This window comes from Cervus elaphus, chromosome 15 (genome assembly GCF_910594005.1).
Source record: "Cervus elaphus chromosome 15, mCerEla1.1, whole genome shotgun sequence".
Taxonomy (NCBI): domain Eukaryota; kingdom Metazoa; phylum Chordata; class Mammalia; order Artiodactyla; family Cervidae; genus Cervus; species Cervus elaphus.
Genome location: NC_057829.1, coordinates 38,935,770 through 38,960,536, shown reverse-complemented (window position 1 = coordinate 38,960,536; position 24,767 = coordinate 38,935,770). Strand labels below are relative to the sequence as shown.

The 24,767-nt window shown below is 37.9% G+C and overlaps 1 protein-coding gene across 6 annotated transcripts in view; it reads right to left on the bottom strand.

Annotated features, from left to right (window-relative positions):
- The window catches only part of CCSER2 (coiled-coil serine rich protein 2), a 161,704-nt gene that overhangs the window by 122,294 nt on the left and 14,643 nt on the right, over positions 1-24,767 (bottom strand). For 5 of the 6 annotated variants that reach the window (XR_006345583.1, XM_043927108.1, XM_043927109.1 and 2 more), the window contains exon 2: positions 334-1,789. Coding sequence is in view for 5 of the 6 variants with exons in the window: in XM_043927108.1 (XP_043783043.1) it covers positions 334-1,750 (1,417 nt within the window). In the remaining variant the exon portion in view is untranslated. Of the gene's footprint in view, positions 1-333; positions 1,790-24,674; positions 24,741-24,767 lie in introns of all 6 variants that reach the window. The other variant, XM_043927106.1, reaches the window with a different exon arrangement.

The following is a 24,767-nucleotide window of genomic DNA, read 5'->3' as shown; positions in this document are numbered from 1 at the left end:
GGAAGAGATGGTTTAAAATAGGATGCCACTGATTGGAGGAAGCAGGGGAAAAAAATAATTTTGAAACAAGCAGGAAAAAGCGTGTGTATGACAAAGAACAAAGGTAAGATACTACAGGGGAATGGATGTTTTATGGATGTTGTTTTAGCATGAAAAATAGGACAAGGAACAAAAGTCACAAGGAAAGTAAATGTTGCTCCATTCCAATTCTGTCTAGATCCATCCTTCCATGAAATTGTTAGTATTTTGAAATTAATCAGAAGATAATCCTAAGTATAAATTCAGCTATACTATCTAGAAGAAAGCAAAAAAATTAAGGACATTAATATTTACCAGAGACACTTATATCTATCCATTCATCAGTTTTACTGAAGGATTTTTCATTTTCCTTGGGGGAATCAAATATATCTTTTGGTGGCACATTTTCACACTTTTCTTCTTTGAGAGAAATTTCCTCTGGAGTTATTCTAGTTCTGTTGGAGTCTTCTATATCTATAAAATCATCACTAAAGTCTTCACTTAAATCATTCTTATCAGAAGATGACAAAGAAGACAAGGAAATGTCATCCACATCATCACTCAGGTATCTAATTTTAGCATCACGCTTCATGGTCTGGTCATTTTCTGTTCTATAACTATCATTTTCAATTAGTTCTTGGTCCTTATCCACAGCTCTGTCTTTAGCCCCAAGTGCAGCGTCTTCCTCTATACATGTGTCAGCAGGTGAATTTTTATTACCATCAACTGTGAGAGTCCCAGAAAACGGAGGACGGCTAGATTTCAGAAGAGCGGGATGAACCATCCTATAACCGAAAGTGGTAGTTACACCCTGGCCATTTGGTAAAGCCAACTTCTTTCCACCAGCAGCATAAGGCCTATTAAATCCATATCCTAAATGTTCATTCCCATTGAGGACTTCTGACTGCCGGGAATTTCTTGTCAGCATGCTTGACCTCAGAGGCACTCTAATGGGTAGCTGTTGGTTCTGATAAGGCTTTGTAAGATCTGCAGCTCTATTGAAGGAATGTGATCTGGTTATAGATGAAGGTGGAAGGAATGAATTCTGAATGGAATGTGAAAAACTCTGTGACCTTACCATTTTTTCACAAGCAAGCGATTTGATATTATCTAGAGACTGTGCTAAGCTTTCTCCAGAACTGCCTCTGGTGGCACAGGAGTTTGCTCTAGGCCTCTGTATGCTACCGGCTGATCGGTTTCCATAAAACCCATTCAACTGAGATTTTGGAGCACTGACTGAAGCATATGAAGTCCTTCCTAACAATGTGCCTTTGGTGAATTTACCCAAATTAGATGGTCCGGACAAAGACTTTTGGTTTAACTCCTCTGTAGATGACACAAACATAGTAGATGGCTTTGCTAACTTTGATGTGAGTAGAGAAATATTTTTCAAACCTCCCTTCATCCCATTTTTATCAAACACTCCTTGAGTAGGTGCAATTTTTTCAGGATCAATTACTTTAGCATGTGAACTCTGAGTATTATTAAGCTCTTCAGGACTTTGTGCACTAAACTCGTATTTATTTGCTGTTCTCCAGTTAAATGAATGGGATGATGAACAATCAGAGCCATTATTTTTGATGTAACTTTTGACGCTGCTACTCTTGGAAGTTCCCAACAAACTAACAGGTTTCCCATTTGGCATTGGCTGCAGTGTACTTCTTACAGATTTTGTTCCATACTTTGGCAACTTGGAACCCAAAAAAGTCTTGATTTGTGTTTTCTCTTCCATGAGCTATACGGTGCATCTGTTCTTAAAATTTGACAGAATCTGAGGAGACAAAAGAATAGATTAAACATTCCTAAATAAAGATAATAACATGGATTATCACATAATATGAATGCATATTCTTAAATAATTATATGCAGGAAAGCCCAAATGCTACTCATGATTCCTATAGAACTCTTAATAACTACTGAATGCAGTAATTAATAACAATATTATAAGAAAATAAAGAACATCTTTATAAGCACTTGTATAAACTTTGGCTATGGATGATGATAGCAAATCCAGAAATAATAATATTAGACTACAAATCTGTACAGAAAATAACATTTCTATAGCACAACTTCCAATTTCTAATCCAAATTATTTTTCTGTTTAGGAAGACTTTATTTTCTTGGGCTCCAAATCACTACAGACAGTGACTGCAGCCATGAAATGTAAAGATGCTTGCTCCTTTTAACAAAAGCTATGATAAATCTAGACAGCACATTAAAGGAGAAACACTACTTTGCCAACAAAGGTCCATAGCATCAAAGCTATGGTTTTTCCAGTAGTCATGTACAGATGTGAGAGTTGTACCATAAAGAAGGCTGAGCACTGAAGAATTGATGCTTTTAAACTGTGGTGCTGGAGAAGACTCTTGAGAGTCCCTTGGACAGCAAGATCAAACCAGTCAATCCTGAAGGAAATCAACACTAAACTGAAGCTGAAGCTCCAATATTTTGGCCACCTGATGCGAAGAGCCAACTCACTGGAAAAGACCCTGATGCTGGCAAAGACAGAGGGCAGGAGGAGAAGGAGGCGACAGAGGATGAGATGATTGGATGGCATCATCAACTCAATGGACATGAGTTTGAGCAGACTCCAGGAGATAGTGAAGGACAGGGAAACCTGCAGTCCATGGGGTCGTAAAGAGTGACTAAACAACATCTCCTTTAAAAATAAAAATGTGTGATTCTGTTGTTGTTTTTAAGTACACATGCTCTTACAAAAACTTTAAACTTTCATTATTAAAGTTTATGGGAAGGATGCAGATAAAGAATTCAATAGCAGCAAAAAAATTATTCTGGCATTAAGGAATAAAATGTCAGCTGTCATTTTAAAAGTATCTCAAAAGTATATCTATCCAGGAATATAAACATATACTACAGTTAGTGCCAGAGTGAGAAGCAAAATGATTTAGTAACAGTGGCTAATCCATTAATCTCAACCTCTTAAGATTTATTTTAAAGGTAATTAAAAAAACAATAAAAAGGTTCAAAGTACACACAAGAGCATAAAATCAGAAACAGAGTCCTCTATCTGAGTAATTATTTACTATACTACAATATGTCATGTGATGACATTACAACTGAGATTAATATTAAATATTAAAAATATTAAGATGTCCCAACACTAACAAAAATTTAATATGGCCACTATATGATCTCTGTGGTTATAAGACCACATACAAGAGCAAAATTCATATAAAAGCAAAACACATGCCTTAGGGTCACTGATTTTTTTTAACTATGTATCTTAAGACATTGTCTTTAATTTGTTGGTTTTATTTTTTCAATGAAAAAAAACTGATTCTAATTTCTGACCTTAAGAATTAGAGTTTCTAAAGTATGTATGTGTTAGTTATTAGTCATGTCAAATGTACATAGTTAGAAAATCATACAAACATTTAAATAAAAATAAATAAATAAATAAAAGATAGTGGGGTGAAACAGAATTACAGAACTTCCTATCCCCAATAATAAATAAAAGGGACAGAGTATACAAAAATGTATGTCTGTCTGTGTGTAATTTTTCAGCCAAAAACCCACCAGCTACAATCAAACAAGAAAATGCTTAAACAAAAAATCTCTAAACTTTAAAAAGTAGTGGCCAGAAAAAGATTCCGTATAGTGTGGTTGCTCCTAGCCTGATTACACTGCCTAGAAGGAGTAATGAGAGAAAAGTGGTGAGTTAATAAAGCTTGGAAACTAATAAATATCCTCTAGTTTGGATGGAAAGACCTGATTAGGCATGCCCTAGAAAAGTCCAGGAAAACATCATCAGCACAGCTTTGAAACCTAAGCTGAAGCAGGCAGAGTGACTATCACATTAGAACAACTTTCTAAAATGTATATAGGCTTACTGATCAAATAAGCCAATATTACTCATACACAATGTTTGAGATTATGAAAATGCAAAACTGTTTAAACTGAATGACTATTCCAACAAACATTTTATTTCAACAACAATATGTTTATAGAAAATATATACTTAAACATCAGCTTACAGATAATTTCCAAGAAACTTAAGGTAACAAAAGCTTAGGCAAATTAAATTAATTAATGGATAATCCATTAATTAATTAATTATTAAATATTATTATTAATATTAATTAATTATCCGTTAATTAATGGATAATCATTGGCTTGCTACACCATTTCTAAGAATAATTTCAAGTTTGCATATTTTGCTTCTTGTTATTGTATGCTACAGAAAGACTCTATCTTTGGGCATGTAAATGAACATGTTCATTTCTGTTACTTACAGAATCTGTACAGTGATTCCCATTTTTATAAAAGTAACATGATAAACAGATAAAGATATCACATAGAGATATGTGTACACCTGTATATTTAAACACAAAAAAATTGTTAATAGTGACTACCATAAGGGAAGTGAGAATTTGGTGGAAAGAAGGCTTCTTTTACTTTTAATCATTATTGCTTATGTACTTTAAATATGCCGATATATTTGCCACTTAAAATGCTTTAACCAAAAAACTGCATTAAAATTTTTTAAAAATTTATTCAGTATCAAACAAGTTCTTAAAAATTATTTAAAATTAAGTTTAATAGTACAAGAATATACTTAAAAAGACATAAAATAGAAGTCTGAATTAAAAAGCAGAAAAGGTTCTTTTAGTCAACAGATACCATTTCAAGCTCTCCAAACTTCAACCTCAATTTAATGTTTCACATTGATTTTTATCTTTAAAATTTTATACTAAATTCAGCATTTCCATTTCACAATTCTAGTTCTTACCCTCACCTCTTTCTGCATGACTACAAAGGCTTCCTCCGTTATCAAGATTTCCACTTCACTTCTATACAGACTGTCAACAGTTATTCTCTCAAAGCACAGATTTGATCATATCATTCTACAGATTAAAAACCACAAGTGGCCCAGGAACAATAAAATAAAACCCAAACCCACTGTACAGAGATCAAGCTTCTCTGTTAGGTTCTACCCTATCGCTGCAGTACTGTACATTCAAGCCAAGATACATTTCTATCATTCCTCAACATCTATCCTCTACTTTCTACCTTCTATGCCCTTGCTAAAGTTGTGAAAACCACTTGGAAAACCCCACCCTCCAAGTAAAACAGCACTACACTCACAAACCTTTCCAGTTAAAACTAATCTTGCATCCTTCTCTATTCCCTTCACACCACTAATAGAGCTGAGTCTGTCTTCTAACTGCATGCATGTCTGTCTGACCCATAAGAAGGTATGAGGGCATACCTGGTGCCTACTATAGGAGCACAAATATGACAGATCCTCAACTTTTAAGTAAACTCATAATCTTAGTGAAAATTAATTTAATAAATAGTAAGTCAAGGCTGAAAAGTAATCATTTCATTTTGTGGTAATGGCCCTGAGCAATCCATTCAGAAGGATTCTGAGGTGAAATCTAGACTCTGCAGTAAAGATCTGTGATCAAACAGCAATATCTGCCATGAGCAGGAAAAGAGACAGCATACCTATGCCAGCTGACTGCCATCCCCATTTTCTGATAATAACCTTTACCACAAAACACACTCCACACGTACAAATCCTTTCAGGATGACCATAAGAACACTGGTAACAATAGCAGATATCAGGGCCATCCTGCAAATCATTAGAGAACCCACATTAATGACTCTGTCCTCTGGCGGGTCATCTGTGAGTCAGAGTGGCTTTAATATTCTCCTGCCAGTCACGAGTAGACAGGAACGGAACATTCTTTCACATCTCTATACTTCTACTTGGCAGTCGGAAATAAGGGTAATATATGTTATCTCCCAAGAACATCTTAAGAATTAATAACTGACAGGCACAAGTCCACAAGAAAGACACTGTTACTACAGAATGTTTAGGGTGCTTCCACTTGGGGGAAAAAAAGGATTAGAACCTGAATGTACTACTTCCTACCAAGAATATTTATTGATTTCTAAAAGCACAAATAATTGCAACATAAATGATATCAATCATCTTGGACCGTGGTCTTTCTGAAGACAAAGCTAATCTGCTGCTAAGCTGCTAAGTCACTTCAGTCATGTCCAACTCTGTGCAACCCCACAGATGACAGCCCACCAGGCTCCCCCAACCCTGGGATTCTCCAGGCAAGAACACTGGAGTGGGTTGCCATTTCCTTCTCCAATACATGAAAGTGAAAAGTGAAAGTGAAGTCGCTCAGCGGGTCCGACTCTCAGCGGCCCCATGGACTGCAGCCTACCAGGCTGCGCCATCCATGGGATTTTCCAGGCAAGGGTACTGGAGTGGGGTGCTACTGCCTTCTCCAAAGCTAATCTGACAGCTCAGCTGTAAAGTTTCCTTATTTGCTTGCATTATGAATGCCATCACTTCACTTGTTGATAAGCTAACTTCTGGTCTTCAAATATTCATGAAACTCTCTCCTATATTTGTTTATAACTTTGAAGCAGACATTGTGAGTCGGCTTCACTTTAGGAGCTGTGATGTCTTTGATACACTTTACCTGATACGCAGTCCCCGTTAAGCAATTTAAAAAGGCAGTCATAACGATTTGAAAAAGTACATATTGGCTACACAATCTAATGATATAATCTCTGAAATACTTAACAGTTGTCTTTGAGTTTTAATTTAATGTTGAACTAAGAATAATTCATGGTACAGGATTTGGAAATGCCTGAGATTTTCTGAGTTACTTTCCATAAGAGTAATCTTTTCTTAAGTATAATACATTTAAAGTATGGTAATTCTGTATGGCAGAAACCTGTATGTGGGTCAAGAAGCAACAGTTAGAATCCTGTATGGAACAACTGATTGGTTCAAGACTGAGACAGCAGTACAACAGGGCTGTCTGCTGTCACCCTGTTTGTTTAATCTATGTTGAGCACATCATGAGAAATGCCGGGCTGGATGAGTTACAAGCTGGAATCAAGGTAAATGAGATTCATGTTGATATCTGGCAGAAAACAACAAAATTCTATAAAGCAATTATCCTTCAATTATAAAATAAATAAATTAAAAATAAAATGCATTAAAGCAAAAAAAAAGATAAGCGGGAGAAATATCAACAAACTCAGATACATGGCTGATACCACTCTAATGGCAGAAAGCAAAGAAGAACTAAAGAGTCTCTTAATGAGGGTGAAGGAGGGGAGTGAAAAAGCCGGCTTAAAATCAAACATTAAAAAAACTAAGATCATGGCATCCGGACCCATTACTTCAAGGCAAATAGAGGGGGAAAAGGTGGACGTAGTAACAGATTTCCTCTCCTTGGGCTCTAAAATCACTGTGGATGGTGACTACAGCCATGAAATCAGAGACATTTGCTTCTTGACAGGAAAGCTATGACAAACCTGAACTGTGTGTTGAAAAGCAGAGACATTACTCTGCCGACAAAGGTCCATATAGTCAAGGCTATGGTCTTCCCAGTGGTCACATATGGTTGTGAGAACTGGACTGTAAAGAAGGCAGAGCACCAAAGAATTGATGCCTTCAAACTTTGGTGCTGTAGAAGACTCCTGAGAGTCCCCTGGACAGCAAGGAGATCAAACCAGTCAGTCTTAAGAGAAATCAACCCTGAATACTCGTTGGAAGGACTGATGCTGAAGTTGAAACTGCAGTATTTTGGTCATCTGATGCAAACAGCTGACTCAATGGAAAAGTCCATGATGCTGGGCAAGATTGGGGGCAGAAAGAGAAGAGGGCATCAAAGAATGAAATGGCTGGATGGCATCACCAATGAAGCGGACATGAACTTGGGCAAACTTTGGGAGATGGTGAGAGACAGAGAGGCCTGGCATGCTGTAGTCCATGTTGTCGCAAACAGTCAGACACAACTGGGCAACTGAACAACAAATCACATTTAAAAGAATTCCCGAAACTACTTATAAATTCCTAATTTAAAAAATTGCAAATCAAAGTTTTTTGCTTTCACAAGGAATCCACAATTGGATAAGAGGGGAAAAGAAGGAGCTAATATTACTGAGCACTTATATGACAGGTATCATCCTTATCACTTTGTCCCTGTTAATTGCTTAATCTTCCTAATATAAGGTGGTAGATTTCATCCTATTTTAAATAGATAAACCAAGATTCAGAAAAGCTGAAACACTTGTCCAAAGTCACAAGTTCATAAATTACTGAAGAGAATTCAGGTTCAAGTCCACCTGACTTCAGGATCCATGCAGACTGCCTTCCAGACAAAGGAATGAAGTATTCTAAGTCTACTGATAGCTTGAGACAAGAGTGAAGGCACCGGACAGCGGAGGTTAGAGGAGAAGCATGAAGACCGCAAAGAATGCAGGTAATGATCAAAGTTTTTGCAGAGAGAGAAACAAGTAAGAGCTTTCACTTTTTCAAATTCCTTTCATATCCATTACCCTATCATCTGAGGAACCACCTACTCAAATTCTTTTTTTAGTTTTTCAAGTAGCTTTTTAGAAGGTATGAATTTGAATGCATTTCAGAGCTTTTACATAGGCATAAATTCATTCCAGGGTCCAAGAGCAATTAACTGAACAACAATGCTGATGACTACATGCCCCTACCAGTCAACTCTGGAAACTTGCTTTCACATTCAGATAACTACATCTTAATTTTTAAAAAGAATTTTTTTTTTTACCTTGTGTCACTCAACCAAATCCCCTTCTCCCTTGTTTTTTTCTGGCTGTCATCTATGTCAAGTTGATTCAAAGACTTGATTACAGCAATTAAATAAGCAAAAATGGCATCCTCAAAAATAAAGGTTTAAAACAATACAACTTCATTCCAGCTTCTTCATGGCTTTGAAGAGTGCACACCAAGCTCAACACAAAACTCCACAGTTTTTTAAGTCAAGCTGAACCTTCTGTCCTCAAGTTACAACTTTTTCTCAGGTAGATGGGGATCAAAGCAACTTGGGATTCAAAGTCTCAAAATGAATTTGTGGTTTAAGAACATTAAATGATGTTATTAAATGTAGATACTAAGTATATTACTTCCTGAAACTTAAATTTAAGGAACAAAGAGAATACTAGTAGGTAAAGAACTAACTGCAAGCTCCTTTGGCCAAACCACAAAAGTTCTCTCTCCAAATTTTACTATTTAGTTCAGATAAAACTCAATAACTGCATAGGGTATCCAAATGAAGGTGGACTCCTACTTCTTATCAACAAGCCAAGAAGCATTCCTCAGACCACTCCAGCTTTATGTTCCCTTCACTGGAGACCAAGTTCTTTGAGAATACAAACTATGCCTTTCACTCATTTGTTTCCTCACTGTGGTCTTAGTGAGGAAATTAAGTGGCTGGCACATAACTGGCATTTTATAAATGCAGGTTGAAAGCAAGAAAAGCATATTCCTTAACAGTGACTTTCTGAGAACTGTGTTAGTTTTACCTCAAATCAACAATATAAACATCTATGTGTATAAAACATACAACGTGGCACAAATGTAAGCTTCTATTTATAAACTCCTATTTTCCTAGGTAGAACAGGTACCCAAATTCATGACACTAGCTTTTTTCTCCACCCCTCCTCAAACCACACTTCGTTATTAAACCCAGTAAAGAAGCCAATCTCTTCCTTGATAGATTTCTTCTTAAGAATTTATTCCAGTTTGGAATCTCATTCCCTATCCATACCCATGTACACCTAACTTTTTGGTTTTTTCCAAGGAACCTGTAACTTTTGGCCTAAAACTTCATTTTAAAAAAATTACAAAAATAAATAAATAAATATATAAATTACAGAAGAAATGGGATGACACAATCAGTCTTAGTCTGACTGTACTCTTTAAATGCTGACTCTTTTTGTGACTTAATTACAAAGTATTTGAGATAATTACTCTAAAATTTTTAATAGAACTAGGATAGTCATATTTTAACTTTTTTTTTTTCTTTTGGCCGCTTGTTGGATCTTAGTTCTCCAACCAGGGATCAAGCCCACATTCCCTGCAGTGGAAGCGCGAAGTCCTGACCACTGGACTAGCAGGGAACTCCTTTAACATTTTTAAAAAGTAAAAATCCTCAAGCTAGTTAACAGCATTTAATCAATCCCCTGAGGTATTGGCACTCCAAATTTTCTTGATTTGGCAAAAATCAGAATGATTAAGGTTAGGTACAGTATTTGCATCTATAAGTTGATTATGAGATAAGACATAAGGACCAGTGAATATAAGAGCAATCTTATTGAGCTTAGGACTAACACAACTCAAGCCCCACATATATCACTGCATACCTCCACCTCAGATTACTACAACACATTTTTATTAAGCATCAATGAGACAAGATAAGGTATATAGGTTAAGATATAATGCCTGCCAGGAGGAGCTTATGCTCTGGCAAAGGAAGGAAAGTTTTCATCATGGCAATAACTTAGAACACATTAATTCAGTCATCAAACATGTTTTGAAAGCCTTTTTAAAGACTTTCCTGGTGGCTCAGATGGTAAAGTGTCTGCCTGCAATGTGGGAGACCCACGTTCGATCCCTGGGTCGGGAAGATCCCCAGTGGCAACCCACTCCGGTATTCTTGCCTGGAAAATTCCACGTACAGAGGAGCCTGGTGGGCTACAGCCCATGGGGTCACAAAGAGTAGGACACAACTGAGCGACTTCACTTTCACTGAAACAGACTACCAATCAGGCTGTGCTAGAGGCTGTAGATACAACAGACATTCCAATACAGAGAAAAGACATACAGACAAGAAAAAGGCAACAAAGTACTATAATTGCTACAGGAGAGCATACCATGAGGGCACAAAAAAAAAAGCACTTAATTGGCAGAAGGGCTTTTCACAAGTGGTGTCATAGAGGAAGTCAATGCTTGAGGTGAATCTCGAATGATACATAGAAAATAATAAAAAGACACTTAATATGAGAACCAATACAGCCTAGGAGCATAAACAAAAGCAAAGAACCAGCATGGCACATTCAGGAAACTTATTAAACAAGGGTAGTGAACAGGGTTCAAAGATGCCACAGGAAAAAAGAGAAGGTGAATGGGGAAAATACAATCTGTGAAAGGCTTTAAATGCCATATTAAGAATCTGAACTGGAAAATCCCATGGACGGAGAAGCCTGGTAGGCTGCAGTCCATGGGGTTGCTACGAGTTCGGACACGACTGAGCGACTTCACTTTCACTTTCACTTTATGGGCAGTTAGGAAGTCAAAGGGTTTTAAGCCAGAAAACAACAATGATCTGATCTGAATTTTGAAAACTGACTCTGATTTCAGTATGAAGTTTGGATCAAAGAAGGGAGACAGAATAAGAGGTTTTAACTAAGAAAGATGGCAACAATTCTAGCAAAAAGGTTAGGGGGAAAGGTACAAATAAAAAAGATATTAGCAATACTGAGCACCCCACTCCAGTACTCTTGCCTGGAAAATCCCATGGACGGAGGAGCCTGGTAGGCTGCAGTCCATGGGGTCACTAAGAGTGAGACATGACTGAGCGACTTCAGTTTCATTTTTCACTTTCATGCATTGGAGAAGGAAATGGCAACCCACTCCAGTGTTCTTGCCTGGAGAATCCCAGGGACGGGGGAGCCTGGTGGGCTGCCGTCTATGGGGTCGCACAGAGTCAGACACAACTGAAGTGACTTATCAGCAGCAATACTGAATTTTGAGAACTTTATCACAATTGTAGACACAAAATGAGAGCACAATATTTAATGAATAATTGACTGACTGACTAGGTATAGGAGATGGAAATGGATGAATAACTGATTGACTGATTAGATGTAGAGAGGAAAGGATTCAGGATTCCAGGTCTGTCTGGCTGAACAGAGGGTGGTACCTTTAATTGAAGGCAAGTATTATATATACATGGGGAAACAGACCATGAACTTAGCATGCCAAGCTGACCTTGAGGGACCTACAGAGGGTGCTAGTAGGGGTGTTTACTAGCCATGGAAAGGAGTATGAAATGCAAGGGCAAGGTCCAAATGAGAGATGAAGATCTGGGATTTGTGGCTGTAGAGATAACTGTCAATGTTCCACCAGCAACAGGTGAGGTCACCTGGGGAAAATGTAGAAAAGGAAAAAAAGACTGAGGGCACAGTCCACGGTATCACCAGCATTTAAGAAACGGAGAGGAAAACAACAGCAAGAACAAAAAGGCAGCTGAGGACGCATAATCCAGAGCAAAGAAAAGAACTGGAAGAGAATCTGAAAATGATAACAAGGCAGGAGTGTCAAATTTCACAGATAAGCAAAGAAAAACTAAATACTGAAATGAATGATCACCCCTTGGCAGTTTGCAAATTTGGTCACCTTTGCCAGAGGAGGTTCAGGGGATACGATGAGGCACAGAAAACTAACTATAGAAATCTCAAGAGTAAATAAAAGATAAAGAAATGGAGTCAGGAAATGTGACCCATTCTTTCAAAGACTAGAAAGAAAAAGGCAATAACTTGAGAGAATATAAAGGTAATAGTTTGGGTTTTTTCTAGTTTTGGACAAAGGGTCATCTAGTCAAAGCTATGGTTTTTCCAGTAGTCATGTATGGATGTGAGAGTTGGACTATAAAGAAAGCTGAGCACCAAAGAATTGATGCTTTTGAACTGCGGTGTTAGAGAAGACTCTTTAGAGTCCTTTGGACTGCAAGGAGATCAAACCAGTCCAACCTAAAAAGAAATCAGTCCTGAATATTCATTGGAAGGACTGAAGATGAAGCTCCAATAATTTGGCCACCTGATGAGAACTGATTCATTACAAAAGCTCCTGGTGCTAGGAAAGATTGAAGGCAGGAGAAGGGGACGACAGAGGACAAGATGGTTGGATGGCATCACCAACTCAATAGACAAGAGTTTGAGCAAGCTCTGGGAGTTGGTGATGGACAGGGAAGCCTGGCATGCTGCAGTCCATGGGGTCACAAAGAGTCAGACATGACTGATAGGCTGAACTCAACACTTGTACTTAAGTCTAAGAAATACTTCTCACCACCTAAAGGTATCAGAGCTGGCTAAGAAACCAAGACAGGAAAATGAAAAGCAATTCTCTATACAGGAACATGCCATTAGAGCACTGGAAATTGAACTGTCTGATTCAAATGATGCAGAAAGAAATTCTAAAAGCAGTTGGGGAAGAAATCTTAAGTAAAAGGAGAGATAATGAACTGGAAGCCAGTCAGCTTGATCATTAAAAGGAAATTAAGGAACAAATAAAGAAAAATGAAGTTATAAAATGACAACTGGGAAATTTTAAGTGAGACAAGACAGATGAAAGAAGACATGTTTTTGCCAAGAAGTAGTAGGTGAACTTCAGGGAAATCTAAAACTTATTAAAGAATAAATAAAAGGCAAAGAGATGTTGGAAGAGAATACAAATACAAGTAGGCAATGATTACTAAAGGAGAAAAACAGCAAATAGAAATTCACACTGATATAATTGAGAAATAAAAATCAAAACTGTCTGAAGGTGAAAAACAATTGTTGTTTGGGATGAATTACAAAATCCACGGGGTCTCAAAGAGCCTGACACAACTTAGCGACTGAACAACAGCAAAATAATACTGGAATGGACCACTGTGAGGGAAAATGCCAGCAAAGGAAGACAGAAGTTGCAGATAACCTCAAAAGGGTTTATCTGAATTCTATAATCAAGCTGCTGATGAAAGACTAAGGCAGAAAAAGACTGTAAAATGGTGACAGACTCTTCCTATGGAGTGATACCATTTGTGGGTAGTAATGGTCTTATTTGTCAGGTCAAAGAAATGAGGCATGTCACATTCAGCGGATTTAGACCAAGAAACATGCCTGCAATGTTTTTAACACCTGAAATAGTACTATAAAATGTAATTATTTTATGTAAACATTTTTGTTTTGTAAGTGTCTCATATAAGGAAAATCAATGTAGAACCCAAGATAGTTACAGCTTCAGCAGTTTTTATAAAGCTCAGCTAGATTTTTTTAAATTAATTTTGCAACATTTCAGAGTCATCTTTATATTAAATTTTAGAAATTATAGATTTATTATAGTCCTAAAGCAGTTTTTTTCTACTTAATCGATGCCCTCGCTATAGACTCAACAATAAGAATAGAACAGAAAAGAGCAGAAGGCATCATGCATCATGGAAGTATTTCATGACACTATAGTTTCAGTTATGCGTATCTGTGTGTGTGTGCAGCATGTAAAATGTTCTGAACATTATATGTTAAAATACACAAGAATAAAACATTCCACTGCAACGTCTTAGAAACTTTTAAAATGTAAAGACCCTACCAACAAACTTTTGCATATACATAAAACTTCACATACTGGCTGTCAGTCATCCAGAGAACTGCTCCCCTCATACTTCCCCTTTCCCCAGACCTGAGTAGACATTGTCATTGTCACATGGTGGCCAATGTAAAGAACTATATTGGGTTGGTCAAAAAGTTTACCCATTCATCTGTGGATGGACATCTAGGTTACTTCCATTTCCTAGCTATTGTAAATAGTGCTGCAATGAACACCGAGGTACATGTGTCTTTTTCAGTTTTGTTTTCCTCAAGAGTGTATGCCTAGAAGTGGTATTGCTGGGTCATATGATAGTTTTATTCCTAGCTCCTTAAGGAATCTCCATACTGTCTTCCACAGTGGCTGTATCAATTTACATTCCTACCAGCAGTACAAGAGGGTTCCCTTTTCTCCACACCCTCTCCAGCATTTGTTGTTTGTGGATTTTTTGATGATAGCCATTCTGATCGGTGTGAGGTGATATCTCATTGTAGTTTTTGATTAGCATTTCTCTAATAATGAGCAGTGTTGGACATCTTTTCATGTGTTTATTAGCCACCTGTATGTCTTCTTTGGAGAAATGTCTGTTTAGGTCTTTTGCCCACTTTTTGACTGAGTTGTTTGTTTTTCTGGTATTGGATTGTATGAGCTGCTTGTGTATGTTGGAAATTAATCCTTTGTCAGTTCCCTCATTCTCTTTAAATGTCCTTAATGTTCATCTAATAAAACTTGATTCTTTTCACATATTAATTCAAAAGAATAATTTCAATCAATTTTACTTTCTGAATTTAACTACTAACAGCCAATGGTGATACTGTCTATTATTTTGGGTTGTACAAACATAAAATAATGTTTTATAAGAAAACAGCTTTCTAAGTATTCAAATAAACATCTTGAAGTTTGGACACTACTATAATTCAATTCTAAGACATGTCTCTGTAAAAACAAAGTATGCATTTATTTTTAAGTCTACTTTCAAATATGTTAGTTACATAAGATTTTTCTCAGGAAAAAAAAGCTTTCTAAACTTTTATTATAATTACCACCTAATTATTAGTTTTAGCTGAAAGTAATATCAAAATAGTATCCTATTTCAGGAAAGTAGGAATTATAGTATTGATAGGAAAAAGTCAAATAATGTACTAGCAGTCTGTCTTGGTACCTTCAAGAAACAATTTAGACAGGAAAGAATACCCACCAATCTCAGTCATTCAAACTATCTCAAGTCTCTAAGCCAATTTAATACATTACTGCAGAAAAATTAAAATGTGTTTATATCTCAAGGAAATAAAAGTTGGGCCTTAGTTTAACTTTAGCAATTTCAGTTGATGTGCTCAAAAGGGTTAACAATGTGATAAAGCCATACAACAGGTAATCTTAGACTGCACTAAAAGAAAATGAAGTCGCTCAGTCCAGTCAAACTCTTTGTGACCCCGTGGACTGTAGCCTACCAGGCTCCTCCGTCCATGGGATTCTCCAGGCACGAATACTGGAGTGGGTTGCCACTTCCTTCTCCAGGGGATCTTCCCGATCCAGGGATCAAACCTGGGTCTCCCGCACTAGAGGCAGACACTTTAACCTCTGAGCCACCAGGGAAGACCACTAAAAGAAATGCACTACATAAATCAGAAGAGTTAATGCAAACTATTAACTCTAACTTAGGAAGCTGGCTTTCTGGGCTGCTTTTTGTAGATGGCAAAGTAGAAGGATGTGTCCTCATCTTTTCCTGCAGGAACTAAAAAATTACAACTCACTGCTGACCAACCATTGACAAGAGAATGTTGGATCCCACCAAAAAAAGATAACTTATGTCCAAGGGCAAAGGAAAAGCCCCAGCAAGATGGCAGGAGGGGTGAAATCACATTTAGAATCAAACCCCACACGCGCCAGAGATCCTCAGACGGCTCAGACAACTTGTGTGCACCAGGACCCAGAGAACCCACAGAGACTGAGACAGAACTGTGTCTGAGTGTAGCCTGGGGAGGTAAGGGTCAGCAGTGGTCTGCCACAGGGGCCGGGACTCTGGGTGCAGCAGACCTGGGTATGGCATAAGCCCTCTTGGAGGAGGTCGCCATTAACCCAACATAGACCCACCAGAGCTTACACAGGACTGGGGAAATAGACTCTTAGAGGGCACAAACAAAACCTGGTATGCATCAGGACCCAGGAGAAAGGAGCAGTGACCCCAAAGAGACTGCTCCAGACTTGCCCGTGAGTGTCCAGAGTCTCTGGTGGAGGTGGGGTTCAGCAGTGGCCTGAAGCAGTGCCTGCAAGGGACCTTTTGAAGGAGGTCATCATTATCTTCATTACCTCCACCATAGTTTGGCCTCAGGTCAAACAACACTGACAGAACAACAGAAAATTGGATTAAAGATTTACTGAGCATGGCCCCACCCATCAGAACAATAGAGTTTCCCCCTCAGTCAGTCTCTCCCATCAGTAAACTTCCATAAGCCTCTTATTCTTCTCCATCAGAGGGCAGACAGAATGGAACCCACAATCACAGAAAACTGACCAAACTGATTACATGGACCATAGCCTCCTGCAATTCAACGAAACTACGAGCCATGCAGCGTAGGGCCACCCAAGACTGACAGGCCATGGTGAAAAGTTCTGACAAAATGTGGTCCACTGGAGAAGGGAATGGCAAACCACTTCAGTATTCCTGCCTTGAGAACCCCGTGAACAGCATGAAATGGGAAAAAGATAGGACACAGAAACATGAATTCCCCAGGTTGGTTAGGTGCCCAATATGCTACTGGAGATCAGTGGAGAAGTAACTCCAGAAAGAAAGGATGAGAAATAGCCAAAGCAAGAAAACACCCAGTTGTGGATGTGACTGGTGATGGAAGTAAAGTCTGATGCTGTAAAGTGCAATACTGCATAGGAACCTGAATGTCAGGTCCATGAATCAAGGCAAATTGGAAGTGGTCAAACAGGAGATGGTGAGAGTGAACGTTGACATTTTAGGAAGCAGTGAACTAAAATGGACTGGAATGGGTGAATTTAACTCATGACCATTATATCTACTACTGTGGGCAAGAATCCCTTAGGAGAAATGGAGTAGCCACTGTAGTCAACAAGACTCCAAAATGCAGTACTTGGATGCAATCTCAAAAGTGACAGAAGGATCTCTGTTCATTCCCAAAGCAAACCATTCAATATCATGGTAATCCACATCTATGCCCTGACCAGTAATGTGGAAGAAGCTGAAGTTGAACAGTTCTATGAAGACCTACAAGACCTTCTAGAACTAACACCCAAAAAAGATGTCCTTTTCATTATAGGGGACTGGAATGCAAAAGTAAGGAGTCAAGAAACACTTGGAATAACAGGAAAATTTGGTCTTGGAGTACAGAAGCGGGCAAAGGCTAATAGAGTTTTGCCAAGAGAACACACTGGTCATAGCAAACACCCTCTTCCAACAACACAAGAGAAGACTCTACACATGGACATCACAAGATGGCCAATACCAAAATCAGACTGACTATATTCCTTGCAGCCAAAGGTGGAGAAGCTCTATACAGTCAGCAAATACAAGACCAGGAACTGATTGTGGCTCAGACCATGAACTCCTTATTGACAAATTCAGACTTAAATTGAAGAAAGTAGGGAAAAGCACTAGATTATTCAGGTATGACCTAAATCAAATCTGTCACAATTATAGAGTGGAAGTGACAAATAGATTCAAGGGATTAGATCTGATGGAGTGTCTGAAGAACTATGGACAGAGGTTCGTGACATTGTATAGGAGGCAGGGATCAAGATGACCCCCAAGAAAAAGAAATGCAAAAAGGCAAAATGGTTGTCTGAGGAGGTCTTACAAATAGCTGAGAAAAGAAGAGAAGCTAAAGAAAAAGGAGAAAAGCAAAGATTGAGTCCATCCATTTGAATGCAGAGTTCCAAAGAACAGCACGGAAAGATAAGAAAGGCTTCCTCACTGATCACTGCAAAGAAATAGAGGAAAACAATAGAATGAGAAAGACTAGAGATCTCTTCAAGAAAATTAGAGATACCAAGGGAACATTTCATGCAAAGATGGGCACAATAAAGGACAGAAATGGTATGGACCTAACAGAAGCAGAAGGTATTAAGAAGTGGCAATAATACACAGAAGAACTATACAAAAAACATCTTCAGGACCCAGATAACCACGATGGTGTCATCACTCACCTAGAGCTAGACAACCTGGAATGCGAAGTCAAGTGGGCCTTAGGAAGCACCACTACAAACAAAGCTAATGGGGGTGATGGAATTCCAGATGAACTAGTTCAAATCCTAAAAGATGATACTATGAAAGTGCTGCACTCAATACTCCAGCAAAGCTGGAAAACTCAACAGTGGCCACAGGACTAGAAAAGGTCAGTTTTCATTCCAATCCCAAAGAAAGGCAATACCAAAGAATATTCAAACTACCACATAATTGCACTCATCTCACACACTAGCAAAGTAATGCTCAAAATTCTCCAAGCCAGGCTTCAACAGTATGTGTACCGTGAACTTCCAGAAGTTCAAGCTGGAGTTAGAACAGGCAGAGAAACCAGAGATCAAATTGCCAACATCTGCTGGATCATCGAAAGAGCAAGAGAGTTCCAGGAAAACATCTACTTCTGCTTTATTGACTACACCAAAGCCTTTGACTGTGCAAATCACAACAAACTGTGGAAAATTCTTCAAGAGATGGAAATACCAGACCATCTGACCTGCCTCCTGAGAAATCTGTATGCTGGTAAAGAAGCAACAGTTAGAACTGGACATGGAACAACAGACTGTTTCCAAATCAGGAAAGGAGCATGTCAAGGCTGCATATTCTCACCCTGCTTATTTAACTTAAATGCAGAGTACATCATGCGAAATGCCAGGCTGGATGAAGCCCAAGCTGAAATCAAGATTGCCATGAGAAATATCAATAACCTCAGATATGCAGATGACACCACCCTGATGGCAGAAAGCAAAGAACTAAAAAGCCTCTTAAAGAAGAGAGTGAGTAAGTTGCCTTAACACTCAACATTCAGAAAACTAAGATTATGCCATCCGGTCCCATCACTTCATGGAAAATTGATGGGGAAACAATGGAAATAGTGAGAGACTACATATTGGGGGTCTCCAAAGTCACTGCAGATGGTGACTGCAGCCATGAAATTAAAAGACACTTGCTCCTTGGAAGAAAAGCTATGACCAACCTAGACAGCATAAGAAAAAGCCGAGACATTACTTTGCTGACAAAGGTCCGTCTAGTCAAAGCTATGGTTTTTCCAGTAGTCATGTATGGATATAAAGAAAGCTGAGCACCGAAGAACTCAGTGCCAAAGTCAGCTATGATAAATATCTAGAAAACAATTTAATATTCTACTTTTTTTCCTACTCTTTAAATATCATTATTTTATACTATGCTTTTGAACTGTGGTGTTAGAGAAGACTCTTGAGAGCCCCCTGGACTGCAAGGAGATCTAACCAGTCAATCCTAAAGAAAATCAGTCCTGAATATTCATTGGAAGAACTGACGCTGAAGCTGAAACGCCAATACTTTGGCCACCTGATGTGACAAACTGACTCACTAGAAAAGACCCTGATGCTGGGAAAGATTGAAGGCAGGAGGAGAAGGGGATGACAGAGGATGAGACGGTTGGATGGCATCACTGCCTCGATGGACATGAGTTTGAGTAAGCTCCACGAGCTGGTGACAGGGAAGCCTGGCATGCTGCAGTCATTGGGGTTGCAAAAAGTTGACACGACTGAGCGACTGAACTGAATTAACTCTAGTTGGAATGACATTATGAGCAGCACATTCTATCCTTTTTTATTAAACTATTACTATTAACTCTTAAAAACGTCTTCCTGTAATTCTACTACCCTAACAAAACTGTTCTCATTACTTTATTTCTCTTTTCAATTACATCTGTATGCCAAAGTCAGCTATGATAAATATCTAGAAAACAATTTAATATTCTACTTTTTTTCCTACTCTTTAAATATCATTATTTTATAAATAATCCCCTGTTCTCATTACTTTATTTCTCTTTTCAATTACATCTGTATGCCAAAGTCAGCTATGATAAATATCTAGAAACAATTTAATATTCTACTTTTTTTCCTACTCTTTAAATATCATTATTTTATAAATAATCCCCTGTTCTCATTACTTTATTTCTCTTTTCAATTACATCTGTATGCCAAAGTTAGCTATGATAAATATCTAGAAACAATTTAATATTCTACTTTTTTCCTACTCTTTAAATATCATTATTTTATAAATAATCCCCATATATATACAGTTATAGTTATTATTTTAATGGCTACAATATACTATACCAAATTTATATGCTATATTTTACCACAAATTACTGTACCAATTATGAGTATATTTATCTTTCAAAAATTACTTTTATTTAGAGCTACCCTGGTGTAAGGGTGAAGAATCATGTCAAGATGAAAAACAAAGCATTTACAAATGTTTTAGCCTAGCAAAACCAAGACAATGTATTATTACTGTTGTCAAGTAGTTTAAGCCAAAAAGAGGCAGAACTAGGATCAGTGGATGGAAATAACAGAAAGGTATTTTTCAGTCCAAAACAATGAAAACTTTTCAAACTGTCAGAATTTACTCAACAAGTTAATGCATTCAAAAACAAGATAGATAATCACTTGCCAGAGACAGTGCAGACTCTTACACTGAGTGGGCAGTAAAACCTCCCAGGTTTCCTTTTACTAGAGTATTCAAATATTTATTAATGACTTGCTAAGATCCTAGCAATATACTAAGTGCTAGGTATACAAAAGTTGACAGAACAGACATGACTGTTACGGTTTTTGCAATTAGTCTGGTGTAGGAAACAGAGAAAAAGAAAAAAAAAACACACAAGTAAACAATTATGAATCATAAATCATATGAAGGAAAACAGTGAAATGCTATAGGAGAAAAGAGCAGACTGGGCATCAAGGAAAACACCTTAGAGGGATAATATTTAAGTTGTTACCCAAAAGGAGCTAGCAGTCTGATGCAATGAAAAGCCAATCAAGGTTATAAGCAAGAGAGTGACACAATCCAATTTGCATTTCTAAAAGATTATTCTGGCTGTTATGTGGAGAATGAATAGTAAGAGAGAAAAGATGGAAGCAGGAAATCAGTTTAGAAGCTAGGCAGGAAGGATTCAGATGAGAAATATGGAGTGGCAGGATGAAGTAGATGGACAGAAGGAGTTCAAGGTGACCAGGGAGATAGGAGCCATAGCATTTGGTGATAGATTAAATGGAACAACTTATGGTTGTTCTAATGGTGCTGCCATTTTCTGAGACAGAAAGACCAGGGGAAAGACAAGATGCAGAATAAAAGGGGAATCCAACTTGAGTCTCCATGATTTCCTTTAGACCTTTAATAGAAAACTGCTACCAAAAATCTCTCAAGATTCATCCTCTGCTCTTTAAAAGGCAGTCTGTGGAAGTGGGTTAAAGCTATAAAAGAGACTCAGTCAATTTTTTTAAAACTGGAATACAAATGGTAGATCAAATTATTGTATCAATGTAAAATTTAGTGAAGTAGTTTATATTCACTATTCTTGCCCCCTCCAGTATTCTTGCCTGGAGAAGCCCATGGACAGAGGACCCTGCTGGGTTACAGTCCATGGTGTCACACAGAGTGACACAACTGAAGCGCCTCAGCACGTACACATGACATATGCAACTTACTCCCAAATGCTTAGCACGTGTGGGCACGTGCAAGAACACATACACATACACAGACATGTGTATACATATATGTATTTATGTCCATATGTGAGAGAGCAAATGATAAGCAAATAGCATAGAATATTAACAACATAAAGACTACTGGATAAAGACTACTCAGTCTCTGTATTATTCTTATTCTTGTAACTTTTCTGAGTATGAAATTACCAAATTTAAAAAAAAAAAAGTTTTAAGCAGTCAGTCCTAAATTTCTCTTATTCGTGCTAAATAATCAACCCATCTCACATGTTATTTCCCCTCAATAAGCCAACTTGTCTCTTCTACTACCCAGAGCAGTATCCCCATCAGGGAGACAAGAAGCATACACAACAGCTCTACAAAGAGATGGCATGAGAAGAGGTGAAGGACCAGAACAGGGTTTTTGCAATTTGTAACCTCACATGAAGTACAATATCTATACTTCTGCTCTCTGGAATGTTCTATGCCTTATGTTCTAATCTATATCAGGCTACTAGATGACAGCTCTATGCTTCTGTATTTTCTCTTTTCATGTAATATAAATAATAAACCTTACTGTAGAATTAGCATGTTCATGTGATCTCTACCCGGATTAATTGTTCCTCCTAAACACTCCCATACCTCTCTAAGTATATAGCAAGTATCACACTATTTTATCTTTAAAATCATGTCTGCATGTATTCTACTTTCTCTACTAGACTGGAAGCTCCTTGAAAACAAGGACCACAACATATTTGAATAATTTTCATTCTTAAAGATGTAGGAAAAACAGTAAAAGCTACTGAGTGAAGAAATGAAAGTTACTGAAGAAAATAAATATGTTATGAGACTACAATTCTAGTAAAAGGGTGTTTTGGGTTTGTTTGGTTTTTTTTACCTTGGACATAGCAATATGTAGGAGTCTTATTCTAATTCCATAGCAAAAGAAACATAACAACTAGGAGTTGCTGATAAAGAAATGAAAATATTAATAGCACTATATGAACAATCCCAAAATCATGTTTACCTTAAAGACATAAACAGTAGATAATTTCATAAACTATGACTGAAAAAAGTTAAAGGCTGAAGTCTGAGTATTAAAACCACAGAAGTCTGAAGTCTTAAAACCACACCTTAAAATCAAAGTACATTTATATTTAACCTATACTGGCAACTGGTCAATACAACGCATAGAACACTTCAGTAACAAGAAAATACATGTCATAAGATTCTAGATAGAACTTTGTTCTCTGTTATGAAAGAACGTTTAAGTAAAATTATGTCAGGTAAGAATAGTCAACTTAGTAAACAAATTAAAAACTAATCATTTTACTGTGAAAGGTAGTTTTTCAAATGCTACAATTAAACTTGCCAGACACAACACAACTAAACGAAAATACACAAACATAAACAGCATAAAGTATTTCCGAAAAAACACAACTAAAAAACAGAAATACATCTTTACCCAAAATGACTATAAAGTAATACTTCAAAAGGTCTCACTATCAAATGTTAAAATACCAAATGCCTGAAGGATACTTCTGGGCTTGCAAAATTAACAAAACCACCTTCGGTCTCTAGTAGGGTGTGATCCTCTTTTAGTACTTATAAAATCCAAATAATAATACAGCACAACACTGTCAGTTAGTCATTCCAACTCCACAGGGATTAGCTCGTTTCCTGTTTCATACCTGGTACTGCTTAGGGCTATGTACACTGAGTTGCTTCAGTTGTGCCTGACTCTGCGATCCTACGGACTGTAGCCTGCCAGGCTTCTCTGTCCTCGGGTTTCTCCAGGCAAGACTACTGGAGTGGGTTGTCATTTCCTCCTCCAAGGGATCTGCCCCACCCAGGAATCAAACTCATGCCTCTTATGTCTCCTGCACTGGTAGGCAGGTTCTTCACCACTAGCATCACCTGGGAAGCCCCACTACTTAGGTCTACTTATGGTCTATGTCATTCTTCTCCACTCATGAGAGTTTCCTGACAGTAGGCACATTATCCCAGTGAGCTGCCCAGAGTCACTGTTCTGGACTCATCCAGACTTGCCCAAATGCTCCAGCCCCACTGAGGAAAAGTAGGCAACCCAGCTCAGTCATTAGCTCCTTGGCAATGACAAGTGCTGGCTTCTAACCACCCTCTCTGCACTCTCTTATGAGTAGGAGAGTACAGTGCTTCCTACTCAGCTGGGTACTCTATGATGGCTGTCTGTTCTCCTAGTTTCCTTTAGGTCTCTCCAACTCATGGAATACAATGTGCATGTCAATTTGTAATAATTCTCAACTCCATCCTGTCTTCTCCAACACTACCTCATTTCCTAATCTAGAATCTTACCATCTCTAGCCAGTATTCTAGCATAATTTTTTCTCAATTCCCTACCTTCAATTTCTTCCCCTTCATTTCATCCCTATAGCTTTCCCAGAGTTGATATTTAAAATCACAAATCTGATCATTTCCCTCTTCAACTCAAACTCTTTCAATGGCCCTCCAAAGAACAAACCCTTTAAAACAGTACTAACAACAGCAGATGACATCTACTGAGGACTTGTATCCCAGGTACCTACAATACCTCATTTAAACCTCACAACTATCCCACAATATAGATATTTTCATTATTCTCATTTTGCAAATTTAAGCAAAATGAAACTGGAGAAATCACACTACCTATCCATAGACACACAGACACTAAGAAAATGCAACTAAACATAACACACGGCGCTCAGCATGGTGCTCTGAGAGGACCTAAGGGGTGAGGAGGGAGGGAGAGAGGCTCCCTCACCTGCGAGGGAGGCTCAGGAAGGAGGGGATACGTGTATACCTCTGGCTGATTCACGATGTTGAACAGCAGAATCCAACACAACACTGTGGAGCAATTATCCTCCAACTAAAAATAAAAATTAAAAGAAAATGC